This window comes from Miscanthus floridulus, chromosome 8, assembly GCF_019320115.1.
Source record: "Miscanthus floridulus cultivar M001 chromosome 8, ASM1932011v1, whole genome shotgun sequence".
NCBI classification, from domain to species: Eukaryota; Viridiplantae; Streptophyta; class Magnoliopsida; order Poales; family Poaceae; genus Miscanthus; species Miscanthus floridulus.
In genome coordinates, this window is record NC_089587.1 from 20322118 (window position 1) to 20337071 (window position 14954).

General features: G+C 42.7%; 1 protein-coding gene and 1 pseudogene across 1 annotated transcript; one reads left to right on the plus strand and one right to left on the minus strand.

Moving 5' to 3' along the window:
- The first annotated feature begins 3304 nt into the window (after positions 1 to 3304).
- LOC136471298 (uncharacterized) lies at positions 3305 to 6722 on the plus strand. The gene is made up of 4 exons (XM_066469029.1): positions 3305 to 3425; positions 3736 to 3871; positions 5979 to 6031; positions 6140 to 6722. Exons 2-4 carry the CDS (start codon positions 3755 to 3757, stop codon positions 6498 to 6500), a joined length of 531 nt encoding a protein of 176 aa, XP_066325126.1. The 5' UTR covers positions 3305 to 3425; positions 3736 to 3754; the 3' UTR covers positions 6501 to 6722.
- A 771-nt stretch (positions 6723 to 7493) lies between these two features.
- Positions 7494 to 13774, minus strand: LOC136475911 (pyrophosphate-energized vacuolar membrane proton pump-like; annotated as a pseudogene).
- Positions 13775 to 14954: the final 1180 nt, after the last annotated feature.

The following is a 14954-nucleotide window of genomic DNA, read 5'->3' on the forward strand; positions in this document are numbered from 1 at the left end:
TGATGGGAGCGGCCTCCACCAGGGACCCTAAAACTGAATGTTGATGGTTCTTTCAGGGAGGCGGAAGGTGGCATGTGTCAAAGGCGTTAGCACAGCTGTGGCGCTGGCCATTTCTGACGTCATCTTAGAGTCTGATGCAAAGCAAGTGATCACGGGGATACAAGGGGATGAGTTCAAGCTTGCGCTAGTGGGTGGAATTGTCCATGGGTTGAAGGTAGGGCTAGACAAAATACTCGTGGCTCGTCAATTCGTTCGCCTCGTGTCTGACTCGGCTCGACTTGTTTTAACTTTATCACGAGCTAAGTTGTAAGTCTAGCTCGCTGTTTTAACGAGCCAGCTCGCGAGCTGCTCATGAGCTCAAACAAGCTGAGACCTATCAGCCCACGACCATAAATCCAGAAGATGATGATGCTGACCTAGAAGTGTACACCTTCCATTGATATGTAATTCTTATTTTCAGCTGATTCATACAAATTTTGATTTTATAATTGTTGTGGTACATAAATGTTGATTTATGGATTATTTTTTAAGGAGAAGATGATGATGCTGACATTAAATTTGTGGACTTTACTAAGTCTGTGGTGGCAAGCAACTAGTAAGTATGCTGAAACTGTATGGATCATAGGTTGCATGGCGTTGAAAGTGTCCCATGCACTGGCAGATCCCAGAAGCTAAAAAAACTGGCTTCCCCTGCTCCCACTGAAGCTAGAGCCGTAGGAGCTCTACCAAACGGGGTCTTCATCTGATGTTATTTGTATGAGTAAATTGAATGATGTCTCAGGTGTACTACGGCCCTCTTTAGGGCCTCTTTGGCAGGGCTTCGGCGGCTCCGGCTCCGGCCTGCCGGCCGCCCAGCGGCCGACACCCGGCTACTGTTCACCGGAGCCGTTTTTCTCTCCCCTCATTTGCTCTCGACACACCCGGAGCCGGAGAAACTCATTTTTCTGGCTCCGGCTCCTGTAGGCACCAGTCGACCGCCCAGTGGCCGACACCCTGCTACAGTGCAGGGGCCGGAGCCCGCCGAAGCCGTGCCAAAGAGGGCCTCAGTATGGCTCCAAACAGCTCCTACCCCCACCTGTAAAAGTATGCAAAAATGCTGTTCACATGAGCCAAAACTCTCTCCTCCCTCTCCCTCTCCCTCTCACAGAGCTAGGCCCCAGGACTATCAACAAGTAATTGTTCGTTTGCTCGTATACAATCGTAGATTATAAGTTGGAACAGTATTTTTCTCTCACATCAAAACAGCCAGCAGTAAATAATCCACGATCGTTTACGACGAAACGAACGTATTGTAAATCCATAAAAAGGCCAAAGGCCACATGTCTAGCAAAGACAGTAGAAGGTGAGGGGTGATGGAGCCAAGAAGAACTTAACAGTGACAAGGGCACATTTCGCGAACTAAGCGTACCTCTATTTGTATATATTCCTTGCGGTGTAATGTAACATGTCTATTGAGTCTAAGTTATCTGGTTGGCGTGGTGCTCATAACGTTTTGAATTTAACAATGTTATTTGTTAGAGATACACGACATATACATGGATGAGGCGTCTATTGTCCTATTCGCTTGGCTTATAAGCCGTATTTTTTCAATCAACGAACAGTATTTTTCTTTCATAACAAATCAATCAATCAATAGTACATTCAACCATGACTTATCAGCCAAACGAACAGAGCATATAATTTCGAATCTAGCATGCCGAATTCTGAAGGTGCTAACAAAGATAGATGAATGCGTGTTTTTATTGGATGCCTTTATAATATATTTCAAGAAAAAAGATACATTCCATTACCCCGAGGATGACGTGGTGGATCCATTGCGTGAGTACAAACTTTCCCTAAATTAGCACTCGCTCCATCATCACAAAATAATGTAACTATGGGACGCTTGGAAGTCAAACTAGTTCAACTTTGACTGAGTTTATAGTGAATAATATTAATATTTATATCTCTAACCAAGTTTATTATAAAAATATATTTTTAATCCACTAATGGTACTTATTTTTGTATTATAATTGTTAGTAGATTTTTATATAATTTTGGTCAAACTTCAAATCATTTGACTCATCAAAAAACAATAATTGTATTCTTTTATGGATGGAGGGAGTATTTTTTTGAAGGGTACAGTACATTTTTCAACCTCCAACTAGCATTAAAGTTCGATTTTCAACCTTCCACTACGAAATCGGGTAGCAGACACCCTCCAACTGTCAAAACCGGACAAATTTGGTCATCGGCTGACTTTAAAAATAATTTTCTATTTTCTAATAATAATAAAAATCTGATTCAGTCTCTAGAAGTTCGTAATTAATTTATTTTAAATTATAAAAATATGAAACTAGTAAATGTTTGCTTCTAAAAATGTTATATATATATATATATATATATATATATATATATATATATATATATATATGTGTGTGTGTGTGTGTGTGTGTGTGTGTGTGTGTGTGTGTGTGGATGCTACATTTAAAATCGCTTAGACCTTACTTGTTTTAAATAAATAACAAGCGTGACAACGAGCAATAAAGCAGTAGGAACATAAATAAACCAATTCCAAATACCTATATATAGACCATAAACAAGTAGACAACATTTTTAGAAAAAAAATACTAGTTTCATATTTTTCTGATCTAAAATAAATGTGGATGGGGATAGCAATGGTAGTGTATACATTAATACAGGGCTTGACGCTCGCGGCCCGCCTCTCGAGTTGTTTTTGGCCAAAAGCAAGGCGGTGCGCGCGGAGACGAAGGTTGCGAACGAACTGTCATGTAAAAGAATAGAAAACGAACAATTTAATTTAGTGCGAAATTAAATTCCGCACGAAATTTAATTCCATACTAAATTAAAAACAATTTTAAATATAGCATAAACATATATATAACATCTTTAGAAGAAAACATGAAGTAGTTTCATATTTTTATAATTTAAAATAAATTAATTATGAACTTTTAGAGATCAAACCAGATTTTTTTATATTATTATAGAAAATAGAAAATCGGTTTTAAAACCAGTCGAGGACCAAATTTGTCCGGTTTTGACAGTTGGAGGGTGTCTGTTACCCGGTTTCATAGTTGAAGGTCGAAAATAGAATTTCAATGCGAGTTTGAGGTTGAAAAATGTACTTTACCTTTTTTTAAATAAAAAAGTCTTAAAAAGAAATTTTTTATGGGCCTCCACCTCAGCGTGTCGGGCCGTCGTTGGCCCAATCCTACAACGGACCCAAAAGCATCGGCCGGAACCGCATACGCCATCTCTCCTCTCGTTACTAAAAAAAACGCCATCTCTCCTCTCTCCTCTGCCTGGTCGCCCTCCCCGTCGCGCTTTCTCCTCGTGCTGGCTACTGGGTGACCGCCGCCACTGCCGCCCTACACCAGGGTTCCCAGGTCTTCGTCGAGTCATTCGCGGCGACGAGCACCCACCAGGTACCGGCACCCCTTCTCTTCTCCTTCCTGCTATGCGGAACCAAGCACCCGAACCCTAACTTAACCTGTTTGTATTCGGATCTGATCTGAGTACGAGTTTATACGTGCCCAGTGTATACATGCATACTAACTTCGATTTTTATGCAATTGTTTGGGTTGTACATGAGTACACTCATGTCCTTTTTACTTGGTCCGCCCCTGACCGTAGCTTCTACCGTAGATCTCGCTTTAGCTGCGAAAGTTCCAAATTTCTGCCATCTTTTTTCTGTTTTTTCTATTGTCCGTGTACTGAATTTCTGCCTTGTTGTAGAAATCCTAGCTGCTTTGAGATGGAGGTGCTATTTGGAATCAACAACCATGGCGGAGACAAGGCCGCTGATTTGGCCTCGCTTATAATTGCCCAGGCTGCCTTGGAGGTGCCAAGGTTACTTGGGCTCCTTGCCATGGTAAAAGTTTCTTCTTTTCTCACGCCTTACAAGAAATCTTGTTAAACTGTTACAGTAAATCTCTGTGCAGTAGCTGTGTTCTTGTATTCTGTAAGGTCAGTAGATCTTGATATGTGAGGGGCATTTTTTTTCCATGTGGGGGTTTGTGTGTGTGTGCGATGTGGTTATGAAGTTGGAGCGTATGATATTCTTGCGAACGGCCCTATAGCTAGGTTGGTTAGGTGGCTCTAGTAGCACTCCTCATGTCCTAGGTTCGACTCCCCATGGGAGCGAATTTCAGTCTGGGGTTAAAAAAATCCCTTCGTATGTCCCACGCCAAAGCATAGGTATGAGATCCGGCCCAGGTTGTTTGTTTCTCACATGGGCTACTGGTTCCATCGTGTACATGTCGGGTAGGGGTTCGGTGATTTTCTCGGCCTACATGAGAAAGTCTTCTTCTTATCAAAATGCTTAGGGCTGTCTTATCCCCCGCCCCCTGCAGGTCGAGTTTTTTATTATTATGTACTGATTATTCCCTGGTTGTGCTAGGGAATCTGGTATCTTTTGTATGCCCGCGCCATCAATGCAGCACGGATATGGATACTTGTACTGCTATGGCATTTTTCCAAACAAAACTGATATGAGGCAGCCACCAGAGGATGTAGGAGGCCTAGGGCCTAGACATGGCCTCTGCGAAGCAACTGATCCCCATGCCATGGCCGACGCTTGTGGTAGCAACTGAGCTGAGCCCCCACTATGGTCGTCTCGCGCCATGGCCGCCTAGCACGAGCACAACTGTTACCACCCCCCCCCCCCCCCCCCCCCCCCCCCCCACACACACACACACACACACGTTCTGCAGTACCATGATGTGTCGCTACTCGGTCACGAGGATCTTGCCGGCCTTGCCTCCACAGGAACTGCAGTGGGGTGGAGGACCTCGCCGCTGCCTTCACTCGGCCATGGAGGAGCTCTCACGTGCTGGTGTAGGGAGTGTTGTGGTGGCTGTGGCCTGTGTAGGGTTATGGGAGAAGGGAGGCAGCAGGCGTGGGGAGTCTGGGAGTTATCCAACAAGCTGTTGGTGGGCTGGGACGTATCGGACCGGCGTATCAGACGAGCCCAACATATCAGTAAAGAGTATCCGAATTCTCGTTGATTTATTTTTTTACAGATTACGTTGTGGATACGTATCCACTGTGTATCCATATCGGATATGTACCAATACAGGATACGGCCCTATCCTGCCATATTGGGGTAATGTAGCGCACCATCACAAAATAAGCTGATGCAAGCCATGAGTTCGTGTGTTGCTTGGATAACAGACTATGTTTTAGGGTTACTCAGGTTAGAGATGAATCTGTACTATTTTGATGTGCTCCTGAGGTATAAATAACCACTGAGCCTCTTTTGCCTCAAGTTCAATAAAAGCAGGGTTGTCGGAGGTCTTTGGTAGTTTGGTCTAAAAATGCAATGTGTTTTCTTGCCCAAAGACCTTGATGTTTACGACTTACCTAGTGGTGTTTGTATCAAGCCAAATAATATGATGTCTTTGAATATCTTTCGTGCTAATGATGGAATTGCAAAGGATCTACCATTTATTTTCTTCCTCAGATGTGTCTTATGTCCTACAAAGCCCATGAAAAACCATTGAGATAGTCTTGGAGATTTGCAAGTCATGTACCTAACTTCACTTTTCTGATGTTAACAGACATTGGGTGACCTGCTTCTCTGTTTGTTGCTGATATTTTGGCCAAGCTTTTGAGATCTGTACTATCTGTGTTTTAGTTGTTCGGTACTATAGTTGTTTCCATCGTCCAAATGACTGCATTAGTATGTAGCCCAGTCTGTTATTTGGAAAGGAGAGGCCATACATGCTTTGAGATCAGTTTTGTTACGATAAATATTAGTAGCAGTATTAATTTGCTTGAGGGGATTTTACTAAAAAGGAAAGTGGTTGCAATTGGTGCCTTTACTGACTTCGAAATTTGTTGACTGTTCGGCATTATAGATGTTATTTATGTCTTTTCCATTCCAAAGAAAACATCTTGCATTGTTCGTGCATTTTAAATTGGGAATATATCCTCATTTTAGCTAATACTTTGTGTACTGTTTTGATTTTGTTGTCCAGATTCTGCATAATGAAATCTTTACATCTGGTGGAGATCAGAATTTGATTAATAGGTACGCCCCATCTGGTGCATAATGCCAAAACATGTAGCACATTATTATTGCCATGGTCATTTCTTCTTGTCTTCCAAAGCTGAGGATTGTTGTCTCTTTTTCCCCAAGGATTCTGAGCAAAAGTAAAAATGAAACTGATCCTGAGAACAAAGATGGAGAATCTGATGATGATAATGATGATGAGGGAGATGATGAGGATGCTGAAAACCAAGAAGAAGATGATGGTGGTGACGAGGGATCAGATGACAATGGGAATGAGGAAGATGACGATGATGATGATGATGACGATCCTGAAGCCAATGGTGAAGGAGGAAGCGATGATGATGATGATGGTGGAGAGGATGAAGAGGATGATGATGACGACGACGATGATGGGGACGGTGACAATGACGAAGATGAGGAGGAGGAAGAAGAGGAAGAGGATGATGACGATGACGTCCCCCAACCACCTACTAAGAAGAGGAAATGATCGATGGCTGCGAGTGGTTGCTTACATGCAGGAAAGCTGCCTGTTCGCCCCTGCACAGCAGTGCTACTGTTTAGTGGGTAGGGGTTTTTAGCTTGGTCGTGGACAATTCATAGCCTAGATTGGAAACGAAAAAGAAACATTTAATTGTGCATGTACTATTAAACCATTCCTTTAATCATGTATCTCAGATTGCTATCTACCCTACTCCGAATGGTTTCTAAATTGTTTGCTTCAGTTTTGTATTACAATTTGACAATGTTCTTGTCCAACCTGATGGTTGAGGCATGTTATGCCTGGTTGCAAGGACAGAGCAGAATCTTCCAAAGTATTCCGGGTTGATGTGAGGATCGGTCCTTCGGAGAGAACTTTTATTGTGTTTTCTTTCTTTATTAATCCATGGCTTTGCCGTTTTTTTCATGCTTTCACTATATGACAAGGTTTTCAGCGTGCCAGGCATGGCCGCACGAGAGGCTACAAAAACTACGTATTTGAAGTTCCGCATAATCAGTATCACCTAAGAGCATCTTCAAAAATCTTTCTAAAATGTACTCACTAAATCATCATTTGAAAAATTATTAGAGCAAAAATTACTTTCTATATCTTTGTACACTTTCAACAGTTTTCTATATCTTAATGCGAATTTTAGAGTCATCCTCGCTCTTATCTTTAGCGTGCGAGAAAACTAGAATAAAGAGGCTGATGGAAAGTATTTTTTCACCAAAGTATCTTCTTAAAAATTCGGCAAGATATAAAGAATCTCTCGGAGTTGCTCTAAATGGTCGTCAGTAAACCAAACTTGTACCAAAAGACAACTCTTGCTATCGCATTTAAACAACAGTTTCGAAGAACATCACTTCCTTTTTGCTTGCATATTGTTTTGAAACAGCAGTTCCAAAAAACATCACTTCCATTTTGCATGCATAACGTTTTGAAAAGAGAACAAAAATTCAAGCAAAGACCATGTTAATTACTGTCAAGAAGGAAAAAAAATGCTGAGATTAATCATCATCATCAAAATCATCACCATATCTCTAGAAACTGTTAAAGTTTTCCAGTGCTTCAATGTCTGGCTGGGGCTGATTACTTATATGAAAATGAACTCAGTTGCTCGAAGGCTGGAGGGGAATTTATGGGATCAAAACATGGTCGGACCCTGGAACTAAAAACTCCAAGAAAACGGAAACAAACAAAAAAACACAACAGGGGCTCATCAACTGGAGGAGCAAAGCACATGCCATAGATGCTGTATAGCTGACATACTGCTCTACTCCCCTTGCAAAACTACGGCCTTTATCCTGCGACTCTTGCTGGCTTAGAGCCATTTGAAGAGAATGCCACCATGGGCGGCGAAGAAGGGGGCGAAGACAAGGGATTCAACCGCCATTAGCTTGATGAGGATGTTGAGGGAGGGGCCAGACGTGTCCTTGAGAGGATCTCCAATGGTATCACCAATGACAGCCGCCTTGTGAGGGTCAGAACCTTTTGGGCCAAGGGTCCTGGCATGCTCTGAAGCTCCAGCCTGAGTAAACCAAAGATCAAAATGTTATATACATAAAGGTGTTTTTTCCTTCAAAAATAGCTTTTTAGAGAAGGTGTCATGCAAGTTCAGGCAGGGGAAAAAGGGCCCAGTAAAGTCCTGCGTGTAACTTTACCTCAATGTACTTCTTGGCATTGTCCCAGGCACCACCAGTGTTGGATGCAGAAATGGCAATCTGAAAATGGTGAAATGGACTAAGGAAAAACTCAGATGCAACTATCATACTGAAATTTGAGAGGAACTCCCACCAACCTGAACACCAGAGACAAGGGCACCAGCAAGGACTCCAGAGAGGGTCTCGACCCCAAACAAAATCCCAACGATCAGTGGTGTGAGCATAACAAGAGCACCTGGGGGGATCATCTCCTTGATGGATGCATCCGTTGAGATCTTGACACAAGTTGCATAGTCAGGCTTTGTGGTGCCCTCCATGAGCCCAGGGATGGTGTTGAACTGCCGTCGGACTTCCTCCACCATCTTGAGTGCAGCACTGCCTACACTCTTCATGGTCATTGCTGAGAACCAGTATGGGAGCATAGCACCGACAATAAGCCCGATGAATACTTTAGGAGTCAGAACATCAACAGTGGAGATAGCAGCCCGGCTTACAAAGGCACCGAAGAGTGCAAGGGACACCAAGGCTGCGGAGCCAATGGCAAAACCCTGCAAATACAAAACCATGAGAGAACTTTTCTAGCAAAACCAATTGCATTGAAGGTGATATAAAATGATCTAAATAGAAAATATTAAAGTTTCTAGGGTGTCCAAGCTCTTAAGTGAAAGCACATGCAAAATTTCAACTATGTATGGACCCTAACTGGCATTTGCCAATGGAAAAAACAGGAAAACTGGAAAAATCTTTAGTTTGCTGTGCAATCACATGAAACTCTGATAAGACAAGCACATGTCTACCTTTCCAATTGCAGCAGTGGTGTTTCCTGCAGAATCTAGAGCATCAGTTCTCTCACGAATCCTATGGTTCATCCCAGCCATTTCAGCTATTCCTCCAGCATTATCACTGATAGGGCCATAGGCATCAATAGCAAGGCCTGTGGCAATGGTACTTAGCATTCCAAGAGCAGCCACAGCAACACCATACATGGCAGCAAGGCTGAAGCTGAGGAAGATACTAAACGCAATAGCAAAAATTGGGATAATGACTGATTTGTAACCCAAAGCAAGCCCAAAAATGACATTAGTGGCAGCTCCAGTTCTGCAGGAATCAGCAACATCCTTGTACAGGACTGGAACACAAAACAACAAATATGTCATACATTGGAAGCAAACAAGAAATGCTACCATCATAATCACTGGCAAGAAAAGATTCTAGATACCTGTAGGCATTGCTTGTGTAGTACTCAGTAACAAAACCAATGACTAGGCCAGCCCAGAGACCAACAGGCCACACACAAGAACAATTGCCTGATTAATTTAAATTAGAATGAGATTAAAATATAAATTACTTAGTAACAAAACCAACAATTAGCCAGCACAAAGACCAACTGCAACACATAAGAACAGTTGCCTGATAAATTTAACGCAAAGAAAGATTGTAATATGAACTTTATACTAAAAACTTCAATGGCCAATCAAAAATTTTTCATACCAGCTTTGCACTGTCTTCTGGGCTCCAAAGTTATAAATGGTGAATGTGTATGGAAGACCAAGCCAACTGATGAGCGCAATGCCAATAGTCATCACAACAGTGGATATTATAAGTTGTTTCTTGAGAGCAGGCTCTATTTCATTCACAACCTTTATCTCGAAGAAATCAGTTGCAAACAGCGTTGTTATGAGACATGCTATAATACCAACAGAGCTGACAAGAAGGGGGTACACCATCGGAGTAAATTCATGGTTGATTCCAAAAGACGAGATCGAGGCCACAACAAGAGCAGCACATGACGATTCAGCATATGAGCCAAAGAGATCTGATCCCATTCCAGCAATATCTCCAACATTATCACCAACATTGTCAGCAATGACCTGCAAGTACATCAAGAGATCATTCTTACACCACGGTGCAGACACCAGTCCAAGCAGAATGCTAGCTATAAGCTATGAACGAAAGCAAGTATGAACACTATGCAATTGCAGTGTAGCAAGATAGCACTTAAGAACTGGAAGTTTTCACAATTCAAGTGAATGAATTCTTACAGCTGGGTTTCTTGGATCGTCCTCAGGAATGTTTCTTTCTACCTTCCCCACAAGGTCAGCACCAACATCAGCAGCCTTGGTATAAATACCACCACCAACGCGGCCGAAAAGAGCCATAGAAGAACCACCAAGGCCATAACCAGTAATAGCCTCAAAAAGACCTTCCCAGTCATCACCGTAATAAATTCCAAACAAATTGATAGCAATGTAAAGAACCAAAAGACCGCTGGCAGCAAGCAGGAAGCCCATAACTGCACCAGATCGGAAGGCAGTAATAAATGCCTTCCCGACACCCTTTCTGGCCTCTAAAGTTGTCCGGGCATTCGCATAAGTTGCGATCTTCATTCCAAGAAAGCCAGAAACCAGTGAGGTGACTGCACCAAGCACAAAAGCTATAGTACTGAAGATGGCATTAGCAAGTGCAGGCTTGCAAGTCTTGCCCTTGCTATAGTGGCAAGGTTGACTCTTCGTGCTGAATCCCTCGACAGACCCAAGGAAGAGGAATATAAGGATTGCAAAGATGCCCATGAATAATCCAACATACTTGTACTCAGTTAAAAGGAAAGATGTAGCTCCTGTTCACAACAAAGTAAGGAAAAGGATGGCAAAGTGAGTTCAGTAGTTACAGACAGTGTATTAAGGCTTGCTAAATAAAAAATTGAAATGAGCAAAGCATGCCACAGAACAACATCAACTCTGAAGTAACAGAAAAAATCGAGGCTGATGATATTGAATCCCAAACAACTCTAAAATATGGCAAGTTTGAGGATTTGCCACCCCATTCTGGCGCTTGAGGATTGCCACTCATTCACCACGTCAGTGATACAATGGAGCGAAAAATCATGGAATGGCAAACCCTCTACTTCTATGTGCATGACTATATTCACTCATGAAAGAATTGCTACGCCAACTATAAAATAGACCCAAATAGGAACAACTCTTTGATCCTATATGAGGAAGATAAATTTTATACAATAAAGTTCTGTCATAAAGACACGGTTATCATTTATCAAGATACAACAAATTTTTCCCTATTTTTAACACACAGAAATTTCATCACAGTCCCTTCACTTGCATGCATGGCTTTGATCAATCAAACCCATCTTAGGTAGACTTTAGGCTGCGTGTAAGTTGCTCAATTTATGTACCTTTGTTAGGCATCCTGAAAAAACAAGCCAAAATAAGATTCTAGTGATACCTACTACCAGTTTTCCGCTTTTAATGTTGTCACAGTCAGAGACAGCACAGGGACATGAGTCAACATCAAACCAACTGGAACAGAGAACTACAGACAAAGGGTAAATAGCGACAGACTGATGGCTGCCTTAAGAGCAAATTAGTTCAGTGCTAATTTAAATGAAAACCACGAGGTCCAATGAAAACTTATCCATCAAGACTAATCCAGCAACTACAACATGACGTAGGCAACTGGTGCTGCAATGGGAAATTGGGAACCAACCAAATCTAATCCACCAAGCTTTAAAAATGCCCATATTAAGTCAGCTTACTTTAAAGGAACTCTTAGCAAATTAGGCAGCAAGTAGTGAATGTCAAAATAGTTCAGTAATTAGAGAAACAATCTCTCAGCAAGTTTCATTGCAATAGCTACAGAAACTACATGACCTGTCTCTGGTCCGTTGTGTAAACAGTAAAACCAAACACACAGTCATTCACAGAAAAGGTCACATTTGACTGACCTATAGGATTATTACTCCCAGATATCATCAGCAATAAATATGGAATATCATCCTATTCTCAATTCAGAAAGATAGCTACCACATATTTATTGTTATCTTCGTATTATTAGATAAGCACTACCACGACTACATCAACAAATAGCTCTGAAATGTTACTGGAACACAATACAAAAATGCAACGGTTCTTTCCACGGATGCCTTAAGAGTGACATGCCGAGCCAATGTGCAATTGTTCATCTGCATCAGTACTTCCCCGCACATGTGCACATGCAAGGATTTCAATGAATTATGAAATTACCAAAGCAGCAGGATGTGGACCATGTGGTTCCCACAAGATGAAGTCTGGACCGACTACAGTTAATATCAGCTGCACTGAAGAATGAGTAGCGAGGACCACGTGCTGCGAGAACTTTATCTACTATCTGCAACCCCACTCCTGGACTTCTCAGACTGCTAGAACTTATCCCTTCATCTGTTACCCCACAGGCAGCTTCTGACCAATTCGACTAAATTATTACGACCAATTTTGACCACGCCCACACATTCCCAAAAGATACCTCCAAAAGGATATCTAGGTGGACTAGAATTAGCTGTGCCTCCAAGGATTAGGGCTTAATTAACTAAAGCTTACTGTAATCTCTGCTGCGTAAAGTAGCAACAACAGATAGTTTAATGCCTTGTCTGCATCCAACTAGCATGGAACATTAATGCAATATTACAACCATCCATACATGACCCCCCCCCCCCCACCCCCCACCCCCCACCACCCCCACACCAACCCCACACACACACCACCCCCAAAAAAATTTACAATTAACTTCAACAAAAAAATGGACCGTGAAAAGAGTAACGCCTTTACTTGTCTGCAAAACAAGCAGTCTCCTTCTCTATTAAAGCTAGCAATTGATTAAAAGTCTCCTGTCTAACTCTAAGCAACTTGCGTACGCACGACGCTCTCACATTACCGAGCAAGACAACACATAAGCCGCACTAAATGATTGTTTCCTCCAACCGTCTCGTCACATAGCAGCAAACTAAGGGTGCGTTTAGATCCAAAAATTTTTGGATTTTGGCTCACTGTAACATTTCGTTTGTATTTGGTAATTAGTGTCTAATTATGAACTAATTAGGTTCAAAAGTTTCATCTCGCGATTTATTGACCAACTGTGTAATTAGTTTTTTTTTTCGTCAAGATTTGACGTGATGGTTACTATGCAAAAATTTTTGGGAACTAAACGGGGCCTAAAATCAAAGTTCGTTCCATAACAGAGGTGATTGGGAGATATCGTTAAATAGAATCATCTATTTTAAAAAATATAAATACATATATATGTTATATATAAGAACAGAAAGGATTTTCCCACGATCCTTTTGCTCGAAAATCAAATCCAGAGCATCAACTCGTGCGGTCGTGCGCCTAAGCCAAAAAGCAAAGCACCTAAGGTTTCGATCATTTCCAACAGCATCCAACTCAAACAAACAAGGCTAAGATCTTAACCGAAGCATCCAGCAAACCCCCTGCGTATCAACTTCAACCGAAGAGTAAAGGGAAAACGCGCGCGAGAGTATATGCAATCAGCCAAACACAGAGCCAGAGCGCACGGCTTCTCACCTTCGGAGATGGCGTTCTGGATCTCGGCGCACTTGACGACGACGTTGTGGTCGTTGAGCCCCTCCTCCTCCTCGATGAGGTAGCCGCTGGGCCCGCTCTTCGCGGCTCCGCCGTCCGTGCGGAGCTCGGGGGTGAGCCGCACCTTGGACACCAGCACCCACTGCACCACCGCGAACGCGATGCCCACGGCCGCCGCGACCGGGATGAGCACCTGCGTCGCCAGCTCCGGCAGGATCGCCGCCGCAGCCATCGCCGGAGGCTGCTCCCCACAGCGTTAGGGTTTCCTTTCTCGAAGCTTCGGCCCTCCCACGAACGGACGAACCGGAGAGAAACGGGGAGAGTGGTACGGTACGGGAAGGGAGGAGAGGCGAGCGGAGCCGCGGCCGGGCCTTATAAAGGATGGGAAGGAGTGCAGAGATGGGTGAGTGACTGCGTTGGTTGTTGGTAGGGGAGAAGGGTATTATCGGGCTTTCAGTTTCTCAAATATTTTTTCACAGCTTTTCAAAACTTTCTTTGTTTTTTAAGGAAAAGTTTCTCAGATTCTCATTATTACTCTACGCAAAAACACCCATGGTCTTTTTCCGTATTTCTCGACTATAATACGGCGTGACAAGACATTGTAACTTTTGATATATATTTTTTCTTAATTAAAAGGTAGAGCTCTTACCGTTGATAACATAAATTTCACTTTTATGAGTGGTGGGTGGATCGATAAATATAGGATATGATACCGAGATAGGATAAGGATGACACGGTCATAGTAAAGCCGCGACAAGACAACATAAATATTTCACTTTCGTGCGGGTGGTGACGAACCGACAAATAAACGACATGATAGAGCGAGTGAGAGGACATGATCATGGTGAAGCCGGGCCAGTACAATGGCAATATGTTGCGGGTGGTGGTGAACCGACAAATAAACGACACTAAACACGATAGAGCGAGTGAGAGGACAGGATCATGGTGAAGCCGGGCCAGTACAATGGCAATAGGTGTCGGCAAATTCGGTAGCACAGAGATTTACATATATGGTGAAGTTGGCTAGGACAAGAGGCAAAGATGTGGTAAAAAACACACACAAAAAAAACGGTATGTTAAATCACGGAAGAATATATGGCACGTACTCGTCGATGTTAGAGAAGGTCGTCTGCCAAGATACTCCGTATATACCTTTGCTAAAAACCCTACAACCGGCCGTTCATTGAAATGCAATTGTGGCATGCGGAGGGATATCAAAATAGTCACAACGGCAGAAACGCCAGATCTATTTTCCTTAATTTCTTCTTTCATGTGAACAAGGAAGTAGAACTTTGCTATCTACCATTTTCACTAGGAAACAAGAGGCTCAATGACATCCTCAGCCTTAAACAGTTTCAGCCCGGCCGTCGCAAACAAAATGACAGCACAAGCTCAGCAGTCGGCACCGTCATTTTGTTTCGTTTCGGCGCGAA

Excerpts from the sequence above, each read along its gene's own strand:
- LOC136471298 (XM_066469029.1), top strand. The coding sequence starts at position 3,755 with ATGGAGGTGCTATTTGGAATCAACAACCATGGCGGAGACAAGGCCGCT. Across the intron at positions 3,872-5,978 it reads TACTTGGGCTCCTTGCCATG|ATTCTGCATAATGAAATCTT; the intron begins GTAAAAGTTTCT and ends TTTGTTGTCCAG. Across the intron at positions 6,032-6,139 it reads GATCAGAATTTGATTAATAG|GATTCTGAGCAAAAGTAAAA; the intron begins GTACGCCCCATC and ends TTTTTCCCCAAG.